Genomic DNA, 11,261 nt, shown 5'->3' with positions numbered 1-11,261 from the left:
TAAACTATTACACTAAGGAATTCGGTTCAAGGCATTGCTTCTAAGAACCTAATCAACCTCTCTCTGTAGCACATGGAAAAGAACCTTGATCTTGGAATCTGAGCACATGGAATTGATTCTTTCCTCTTTCATTTAATAGCTGTGCAACCTTGAAAAAGTTATCTAACCTCTCTAAGGCCTCACATTTCCTTGAAGAAGTAGGATGCAATGGTTTCTAAGGTCCAATCTATCCTGCAACCTATAATCCTGTGCTGGGCTGCCTGTGAGGAGCTGATAAAAGCTAAGAGAAACTTCTGGGTTAATGTTTGTAAGACTGACCATTCCACTGCTATTACAAAGCTGTCTTGGAGGGAGGGATTATTAATGAGTCAAGTGACACTATTTTGTGATAGAATCAGGTAGCCCTGGAGGTCTGATATTTTTGGATGGCTTTCTCTGGGAGTTACTGTATTCCTTGAGTATGTGTCCTTAGGGAAGTCTTGAGTAATGAATGGCTATTCTTCGAGGTCTTGAGCACAGAGAACACTGAAAGTTTGATGGTGATGACTGAGTCATACCATCATCAATGTCATCTGAGTACTTAACCATAATTTCTGAGCCATCCTCTCTCTGGGTATACCTGTATCAGAGATTACAGTAACTTATCAAGTGAGAGGTCTGACAATATTATCTAAAACCCTTCCATTTAAACTATAACCACTGACATGAGAGCCAACGTGTCCAGGGAAGCCTAGTTGTCTTCATAGCTATCTGGTGGCCCATGTATCTCATGGGGCAAGGGTGGCAGGAGGGAGAAGAGTCTTCCCCAAGACTCTTTTGCCAGATGGTCCTAATTCCTGCTCCAGAATTAGACACACACACACACACACACACACACACACACACACACACACACAAAACCCCAAAATTGACCAAATGTTCCCCACCTAGAATTAGAGAAAAGCATGAATCAATGGGGACACAAAACCACAGGAAAAAAGACTCAAGACCTAGATCCAATTATCAAAATGAGAATCTGGTCTCAGGCTCATTCCCTCTGTGGACCCCTAGAAGTTCCTGGAGCTCCATGGGCCTTGGGGGCTGGCCCTTTGGCTGCTCCTGAAGCCCTGGACTCAAGACGGCCAGAGAGATCCCTGAGTTCTAGAACCAGATGGCCCAGTAGGGTTCTCACATTCTCCATGTGACTGAGCAGGATTTGCATCTGGTAGTTCAGGTGGGGATCTTGCATCATTAGGGGCGGTTTGGAGCATGGAGCCTCAGAAGGCTGACTCCCTGAAGAAGGGGGGCCAGATTGAGAAGGTCTTCGAGGATCTGGAGGAGCTGGTTTTGGAGCTGCTGGTTTTTCAGGAGCTGGATCTGAAGGAGATGGAGCTGTTGATCTGAGAGGGCTTCTTGAGGTAGAATCTGTTAGAAGACACAAAGTAGAAGTCGGGGTCCCAGTGTTGTATACTGGCAGAAAGTTGGTGCAATTTATGGAGTAGGAAGACAACTGTTACTAACAACCCTGATGTTCTCAGTAGCCTCTGTCCCCAGTGAGATTGCCTACGGTCAACCTATAAAAACAGAGCTAGCCCAGGCTTCTCGACCAGAATTTCTAAACTGTTCCTCATTCTGTAGAACGGGTGTCATTGTCAGGAAGGAAGGAAAAGTGGCTGGTTGAGACCTCTGCATAGAAGAGATGTCCTTATGAATCTGTGTTCCCCAAGTTGTGTGTACCTCTGGGAGTGTACTGTAACAGACTGAAAGATGCCGGAGATCTTAAGGGGCAGCATATACCAAAGGTTGGACAGTGTTTATACTGTGTTGCAAAGTCAGTAACAGCTTGGTCTTTGATGATAGGGAAGCCTCTATTCTCTTAGGTCTGTCTATGCTAGACATTGTGGGGCCTTGATATATGGGGGAGAAATGAGCCAGGGGAACTGTCATTCCAGGATCCCTGAGCACTGTTCTTCCTCCATGCTTTTTTCTTCCCCTAACACACACACACACACACACACACACACACACACACACATACACACACACACACAATGCATAAACAGAAAGTACCATAACAATGTAGGATAAGGAATTGCTAGGGCTGTCCTAGGGCGTGACTGGGCATGTTGATGGGACAGGAGCAATAGTCAAAGACAGACCTTCTAACTCCATTTCCTGACCAAGCTGCCATGCACTTTGGGAACAACTATAAGAATCAAGGACAGGAAGAATGTTTAATCTTCCCTTGAATCTGGGGGCAAATGACTAGAAGGAAGAATTTTGGATGGGGAAGAGGATGAGTACTTTCTCTTTGTTCACATCAACATCTACATACAATGACTACCCACCACCACCATCATTTATACTGGGGGAAGAGATGCAAGTTGGAGAATTCCACAACTTTATTGCATTGTTGTTCAGTCATGTCTGACGCTTTGTGGTGCCATTTGGGGTTTTCTTGGCAAAGTTACTGGAGGGGTTTGCTATTTTCTTCTCTGGCTCATTTGACATAATTGGCCTGCCCAGAGTCACACAGCTAGTAAGTGTCTGAGTCCAGATTTGAACTCAGAAATATGAATCTTCCTGACTCCAGGTCCAGCACTTTATCCACTTCACCACCTAGTGGCTCCATTGCATAGGATGTGTTAATCAATTCTTAGTCTTTTCAAAGAATAGAAATGGAAGTAACCTAGGGAAGCTTTCTAGTAATTTGAGTTGAATTATACTCCAACTGTCCCAGAGATTTAGTCTTTCTGGGTTTAAACTATAAATAAAACAGCCTGGTTTTTTGTTTGTTTTTTATTAAGGAGATGTTCATGTGGACTAGCCTTTTTATGTCCTTGACTTATTGCTGTAGAGTTGTCAAAGGGTGGACTCCTTTGGTGGCCACCATAGGCTGATCCTTGACCATAACTATAGCCATAACAATTGCAGAAGGCCCCCAACCAAGCTAACTCTAGGTCTTCTTGACTCATTATCCAGGAGTTGTTACTTGAATAGTGAAGCTTCAGGTGGAGAAGCACCATGGTAGGGACTGGGGCTGGGACGAAGGAAAATACTTAAGAGTATTTTCTTTTATTCCCTTCACAGTACCATGAATATGGATAAATTAAGTTATCCAGAGCTTTCTGCCATCCCCTCTTTGCTTCTCTTGTATAGACAGCTCCCCGGGGTGTGTCACACCTAACCCATCAGCCCCATTCCCTGCCCTCCCACCCCCTATCCCCAACACACTCACTCTGCACCTGAATCTCAAGCCTGAGACTCTGTTTCCGGATATGACCATGCTCTGTGGCGGCTTCACACCCATATGATCCAGAGTCTCCCAGCTGCACTGTTGGGATCCTGTATTGTGGGGAACTGCCTTTGGCCCGAACCATCCTGCCGTCCTTGTAGAAAGAGAACTGAAGCAGGGAGCCTGATCTCTGGGGGTTCAGCTTTGTCTCACAGCTCAGGGTCATCTGGCTTCCCTCCTGGGGTTTAGTGGAAGGGGTTGCAGTCATTGTTGGAGGTGGAAACAGCTCTGGGGAGAAGGCAGGTGGTAGAGGAGGAAGTGAGAAAGGAGAACTATCAGGATGGGTTGGGGGGAGTGGGAGTAAACACAGCCCATACCTGATATACACAGGGCAAGCAGAATTCCCATCACACTCCCATTCCCAACTCTGAGATTTCTTCCCATTCCCTGCCCTCTCTTCTTCCTTTCCCTCTCCCAGAAGGCCATGATATATATCTCTCTTCAGCTTTGAGTTACTTGATGGGACCACTATCCTTTTTAGACTATGATCTCCCTGAGGGCTAATGTTCATGTCTTCAAGTAGAAATGGTTCTTCAGAGATGATACATAGATAGGTACATAGATAGATAGGTAGATAGATGTTAGATGGATCGATATTTAGATAGATGATAGAAAGATAGACAGACATGGATATAGATATTTATCTATATCTATATCTGTGACTATATATCTATACATATGTATGTATGTATGTATGTATGTATGTATGTATGTATTTATCTATCTATCATCTATCTGGATTTAACAGGGCTGTGCTGGAGCCAGCTGGTTGGGACTCATAAGAGCCAGTTGCTAGATTTTCAGTGTGAGCATTTACACCTCAGAAATCAGCAAACCTACATATCAGAGCTTAATTTACTGTTTTGTTGATTGTGTGTCATTTATACTTTTCCCCCCTGGTAAAACTGGTTGTTAAACATACTATTAGTTGGACAACTCCACAGAATATCACCACCCTCTCCTTCTGCCTGAAATGACTTTAAATATACTTTGTATTTGCTTACTTGGCTCCATGTTATATTTCCCCATTAGAATGCAAATTCCTTGAGGAAAAAGATTGTTTCTGTTTTGTCTTTGTAATCCTAGCACAATGCCTGATAGGGACTCAATTTGTGACTTCACTGGTATGGGCTGAGAAAACCCTCTCTACCACATAGGCTGGCACCATCTCTGAAATTTATAATCAGAGGATTGCCTAGAGCAGAGGTGTCAAACTAAGGAGTGGACCCTAACCAGATTAAAATGCAATTGGGGGGCAGCTAGGTGGCACAGTGGATAGAGCACCGGCACTGGATTCAGGAGGACCTGAGTTCAAATCCGGCCTCAGACTCTTGACACTTGCTAGCTGTGTGACCCTGGGCAAGTCACTTAACCCCAGTTGCCTCACCAAAAAAAAAAAAATGCAATTGGGAAATGTTTAACAACCAGCCTGGGGCACTGACCCCTAACAAAGGCTCTCATTCATGGCACCAGCACCTACCCTGCCCCCTGCCCCCTGCCCCAGCTTATACCTTGTACTCTAAAGAACACAGCAGTTGCCTTCTTGGCTCCAGGGCCAGGCCTCTTGAAGATGCCACTGCAGTAGTAGTGCCCGCTGTCCACTGTATGAACCATGCTGATAGAGAACACTGTGTCAGGTCCCGGGGGGCTCAAAGCTGAGCCATCTCGGTAGAAAGTGACCTGGGACAGAGGCCAATCTCCCCATGCCAGGCAGTGAAGGATCAGAGAGTCACCCTCGAACACAGGCTGAGCAGGGCCCTGCAGTATCAACCAATCTGCGGTCCAAGATAGGAGGAATCACTTCATTGCTTCAGAATTACAACCATTCATTCTCTCTATCCCCATCCTCCCACACTTTCCCAGCCTTGGCTCGCCTCATTTTCTCTCTGAGGTTTCTGCCAACTCAGAACCCCGAGTATGTGGGGGATGGGCTGATTGCCTGCACTGCTAGAGGCCTCCTGAACTACAGAGAAAGTTGGAGAAGGGGGAAATGGAGAGGCCCATTGTGTCGCTAGGGACAGTTTCCTGAGGACATTAGTCTAAAAGGGCTGTAGCAACAGAGGTAATGGGACTAACACAGAGAGCCCTCCTATCCAGTAACTGGCATCCAGAAGGGAGTTCCCCCTCACATACCTCATTTTGAACTCAGCTCCCTCCTTCACCAGCCCATCTCCATGACCCATTCCCTCAGCACTGCATGACTGTCATGGCCCAAACTCCATGGGCAGGAGATATCAAATTTCTTATCCTAGTTGTCAGTTTTCCCCTTTTCACTGAATCTTGCAGTACATTTTCAGACAGTGGATAAAACTCCCTGGATTCAGGAGGACCTGAGTTCAAATCCAGGCTCAGACACTTGATACTTACTAACTGTGTGACCCTGGGCAAGTCACTTAACCCTCATTGCCCCGCAAAAAAAAAAAAAATCAGCACCCAGGCCTTAGGTCAGTGTTGGGAAAAACCTGGCCAAGACAGGAAAACCTAGTGCTCTAGGGGATAGAATAGGCTAACCTGGTGATTTTTTTTTTTTTTACATATGAGGTATTTTATTTTTTCCGTTACATGTAAAGATAGTTCTCAACTTTTGTTTATACAAGCTTTACAATTTCAGATTTTTCTCCCTCCCTCCCCTCCCCCCCTCCCCTAGACAGCAGGTAATCTGATATAGGTTATATCTATATATCTATATACATATAGATATAGATATATCTATACACACATATATATACACATAATAACATTAATCTTATTTCTGCATTAGTCCTGTTATAAGAGAAAAAAATTGGAGCAATGATGCAAAACCTCAAAATAGAAAAAAAAAAACAACAGCACCCAAAACAAAAGAAATAGTATGGTTCAATCAGCATCTATACTCCACAGTTCTTTTTTTTTTTTTTCTTGGATTTGGAGATCCTCTTCTATCATGAGTTCCCTGGAACTCTTCTGTACCATTGCATTGGTGAGAAGAATATAGTCCATCACAGTAGGTCAACACTCAATGTTGATGATACTGTGTACAATGTTCTTCTGGTTCTGCTCATCTCACTCATCATCAGCTCACGTAAGACCCTCCAGGTTTCTCTGAACTCCTCCTGTTCATCATTTCTTACAGCACAATAGTATTCCATTGTATTCATATACCACAACTTGTCCAGCCATTCCCCAATTGATGGGCACCCCCTCAACTTCCAATTCCTTGATACCACGTAAAGAGCAGCTATAAATATTTTTGTACATGTGGGTCCCTTTCCCCTTCCCATGATTTCTTTGGGAAAAAGACCTAAAAGTGGTATTGCTGGGTCAAAGGGTATGCACAGCTTTATCGCCCTTTGGGCATAATTACCTGGTGATCTTAATGTGGGAAAGGTAGGAGAGGGAGAACTGGGCAAGTGGGTCCCAAGGTTGATCTTGGAACAAGGTTGGGATGGGAGATGAGGTCTAAGGTTTGGCCTTGGGTTGGGCTGGGGCTTTGACTGAAGCTAGGAAGGACCCTAAGCATGGAGACAGGTAGAGAGATGGAACTGGATCAGGAAACTTCACTTACCGTATGATACGATCAAGTGTAAGGGGTTGCTGAAAGTATAGCCCTTGAAGGTCTCGTAGGAGTATCCCTCTGATTCTGTCCCAGAGGTCTGGCTGACATGAGAGCTGAAGTTTGGTGTCCTGAAGACCTCCTTGTCCTGGTTGCTGACACTCCCAGGAGGTGATTCCCCCTCATACTGCAGGGTCATTGGTTGTCCCTGGAACACTGAGGCACAAGGTGAACTAAGAGGACCTCTTGGACTGTAGGACAGCAGAAGGATTCTCTAAGGGAATGTAGCCTTCCCTGCCCTTGTCTGTATCCCCACCCCTCACTCAGGAAATGGTCAGTTCCAGGGCAGAGCTGGAGACCCCAAGCCTTTCCTTCAAAACTTCCTTCACTCCTTTGAGTCACTGACACTGCTTCTCTAAGATACTGTGGGGCGGAGAAGGGTGAGGGAAATAGAGGGGAGGGAATGGTGAACTCACCAGCTCGACTGCCTGCTGTTCCTGTAAGAGACCAGAGACTGGTGATCAGGCACTGGAGTGGTGGGAAGGAACTGGATGGATCAGATTTAGACCTGGGTGTTAGAAGTCATCTAATCCAACTCCCTCATGCATGAATGAGGAAACTGAGGCCCAGAAAAGCTGTGACCTGCCTAAGGTCACAAAGCTGGAAGTGGCCGAGCCAAGATTCCAACCCAGGTCCTCTGACTCCAAACCCAACCTTCTCCACTATACCAAAGGGAATTATGGTTAGACTAGATAAAACTCTGGGAATCTGCTTCTATGAAGGGACAAGTTCAGGGACAGGATGAGGTTTCCTGTACTCTGCTGGTGATTTTTATCCCTTCTCTGTGCTTTCCCAGGAAGACTTTATTTACCCATACAGCCTTGAACACCTTTCCTCACAGAAGGCTACCACCACTTGACTCTGTCCTCCACCTCCCATCATCTTCTCTCCAGTCCAGCATCTATCAGGCATCTCTTCCTGGGTGATCTCTGCTACCTCAACATTTCTAAGGCAGTGACAGCCCTTGTCTTTAGCTTATCCCTCTGCCATCTAGTTTTGCTGGTCATTGCAACAGCCATCTTTAACCCTTTTCTCAAAATTCAGGACCACTGTCCTACCCCATACCTACACTTACTCTGCTTCTTAATGCACGAATGAATTCTCTCTCTCTCCCTCCCCCCCCCGCCCCCCCCCCCTGTCTCTCTGTCTCTGTCTCTGTCTCATCCTCCTATGCCAAAGGCTCTCTTCCCTAGTCCCCAACATGCATGGCCTCTTCACAAGCCCACACCTTGGTCCCATCTTCCCCAGTTCAACTTTAGTCTATCCCAAATCCTATAATTAAATACCTATCCCTGGTCTGGTGACTCCCCTATTACTTCTAAGATCAAATATACACACTTCTATTTGCCATTTAAATTCTTCAACAACTTAATCTCAACCAATCATTCCAGTCATTCCATATCACACCTCTTCACATGTGCTGCAGTCCAGCCAGACTGTCCTCCTCACTGTTTCTCATGCATGACCCTCCATCTCCTTCCTCTGTGCCTTTGCCCTGTCTGTCTGCCATAGCTGGAATGCACTTGCTCTTCCCTTCTTAGGATCCCTCCTTTCCTCTAAGACTCACCACAAGCTCAACCTTGAAGAACCACCTTGGTCCTAGTGCCCTCCTTAATCAAATCACCATGAACCTATTTTGTATATATTCAATGTATGCTTACTTAGATGTGTGTTGTTTCCTTCAGTTGAGAGTTGGGACTATTTCACTGTTGTCTTTGTATATCCATTACTCTGCATTATATCTGACCCATAGTAGGTGCTTAATAAATGTTTGTTAATTGATTGCTCGAGTCTCTAAACAGATCTCTTCTTTGCTTTCTTTAGCTTTCCTCATGCAACCAAGGACTAATATTCACCTTTAAGGACCTTACTTCTATCTCCTCCTTCAGCAACATCTATCAGTTCAACTTATTCCAGGTCCTTCCCCAGACCCTGTACCTGTGTCCCTGACAGGACATCCTGGTAACTTCCCAAACTTTGTTTATTAAACTTCCCAGTCAATCCAAATTCAAATCTCTCTTGAATACTCACTTCTTCCAAAAATCAATTCTGACCATCAATATGTAACAATATTAAAGTGGCGAGGTCAATATAAAGCCTCTTTTTAATCCATCCCTTCTCTATTCCTCCCTGTCTTCCTTACTTCCTCTCCCTTCCTTTTTTCCTCCCTTCCTGGCTTCCTTTCAGCCTTCCTTTCTCTTCCTATCTTGCTCAGGTTAGAAGTGAAATCATCCCTCATGGACTTGACCACAATATTGATCAGATTTGATCTGCTCCACTTCCAATCTGGGCCGCTTGGACCCTCCTTGGTAACTCCCTGGTAACTCTCCCTTCTCCCCCTACCAAGTTTACCATATTAATGCCAGACATCAAAGAAACCCAGTTGGCTTTTTCCCTAATGCAGCTCAGAGCTCCCAAATTCAAAAGATCCTCCCCCAAGAAGCAGAGATTATAGGGGCACATTACCATACCCAGCTTCTTTCTTCACCCATAGACAGATATACATTTAGACACTGAAAAGCATACTCACACCCAAGCACCAAGACAGAGAGCACACACAAATGCTCAAACACTTCTCACCCAGGAGCAGCAGGGCCGCCCACAGTCTCACAGGAGAGAGGAGAGGAGCCCAGGGAGCAGATTCCCACAGTAACATCCTCATGGGTGTCTTTGGATCTCTTGTTACCTCCAACTTACTGATAGGGTTTAGCATGAAACCTCTTAAATTAGAAAAGAGGAACTCAACATAACTGTCTCTTTACTTTACCTCAGGGTTATTTCCAGCTCGTTTGCATGTTTGTTTTCAGTTTTCATCCCCTACATCATCTCCAGACTTTTGCTTTTTAAAGGTAATTCAGGATATCTGGAGAACTTTCATCCCATGCCCCTTTTGTTAAAAACTCATTCACAGCTGTGATTATCTATTATCTAACTGATAACCCCAGCTCTGGGAGATAGAGGAGGAGTGCAAGAGTTGTTTCATTTTACAGATGGAGAAACTGAGGTCAAGAGAAAAGAAGCAATTTGTACAAGGGCTCACACAGGATACCACTGGCAGAGCCAGGCCACAGACCCGGGTGTTCCAGTCCCATCCTCATTTGTTACCACCAGTGACAAAATTCCCAAACAAGATGGAGCAATGGAGAAACAAACTCTAAGTCTGTTCTGGTCAGCCCCACTGATCTGAAAGTTTGCTGACAGAGTCTGCCAGTTGTATTTGTGTCGTGAGATTTGACGTGTATTTTTTAAAAATTTTAATTCATGGTAGACAGCTTTCTCTTCCCTGACAAAAGTACTGAAAGAGTTTGTACCCAGAGGACATGGGACCCAGGCTCCTGCCAGAGACATCCACTGATCCCGAAGAAACTGGAGATAGGAGGGATCAGATGTCTTGAGAAACCCAAGGAGGAGGATCTGGGACAAGAGATAGGACAGTGACAACATCTCTTTTCACCTCTGAACCGCCTCACTAGTTCCATTATCCTTTCTATTAGAGGTCTCTCTGTGACCTCTTTTTCTCTCCTTATATTCTGACCTATGTTTCCAGGAAGTTTACACTTAGTATAGGGGGCTCATGAAGAATGATAGAGATGCTGTCTCTCAGGGACAGGGGAAGGTCTATTTTGCTTTAAAGCAGAAGGCAATTGAAGCCTAGGGAAGTCCGAAATTCTGAGGTGAATACTGTGTTGCATGGAGGTTGGAGTCATGGAATCACAGCACTTGAGAATTGGCAAGGGCCTCAGTAGCCACTTTGTCTAAGCCATACAATGAAGGAACCCTCACTATAACTTACCTGACAATTGGTCTTCCAGCTTTTGCCTGAAGATCTCCAAGGAAGAGGAACTCACCACCCCTTAAGGCAATCCATTCTGCTTTTGTATGGCTCTAATTGTTAAAGAGTGATTTTTTCCCAACATTATGCCTGAATTTTCTTCTTTGTGATTCCCACCAATTCTTTCTTGTTCTATGCTCTGGTGCCAAATAGTGAAAATCTAATCTGTCTTTTAAATGACAGCCCTCTCATTTCTCAAGTATCTAGAGAAGTGAGTCAAATTTATAAAAATGCAAGTCATTCCCCAGTTGATAAATGATCAAAGGATTTGAACAGACAGTTTTCAGACAAAGAAATCAAGGCTATCTAGTCATATGAAAAAAAGCTCTAAATCACTATTGATAAGAGAAATTAAAATTAAAACAGCTCTGAGGTAGCACCTCATATCTATCAGAGTGGCAAATATCACCACGAAAAGGAAAATATTGGATGTTGGAAGGGATGTAGGAAAACTGGGATGCTAATCCACTGTTAGTGAAGTTGTGAATTGATCAAACCATTCTGGAGAGCAATTTGGAACTGTGCCCAAAGGGCTATAAACCTGTGCATACTCTTTGATCCAG

The 11,261-nt window shown here is 44.6% G+C and overlaps 1 protein-coding gene across 1 annotated transcript; it reads right to left on the bottom strand.

Annotated features, from left to right (window-relative positions):
- Window positions 1-1,027: 1,027 nt before the first annotated feature.
- FCRLA (Fc receptor like A) lies at window positions 1,028-9,522 on the bottom strand. Its single transcript, XM_043963753.1, has 6 exons — window positions 9,447-9,522; window positions 7,283-7,303; window positions 6,819-7,022; window positions 4,786-5,049; window positions 3,218-3,502; window positions 1,028-1,404 (listed from the first exon to the last, which is right to left on the bottom strand). Exons 1-6 carry the CDS (start codon window positions 9,520-9,522, stop codon window positions 1,028-1,030), a joined length of 1,227 nt encoding a protein of 408 aa, XP_043819688.1.
- Between the last annotated feature and the right edge of the window lie 1,739 nt (window positions 9,523-11,261).

This window comes from Dromiciops gliroides, chromosome 4 (assembly GCF_019393635.1).
Source record: "Dromiciops gliroides isolate mDroGli1 chromosome 4, mDroGli1.pri, whole genome shotgun sequence".
Taxonomy (NCBI): Eukaryota; Metazoa; Chordata; class Mammalia; order Microbiotheria; family Microbiotheriidae; genus Dromiciops; species Dromiciops gliroides.
Note: the sequence above shows the minus strand (reverse complement) of the source record. Positions and strands in the feature narration are given on the sequence as shown.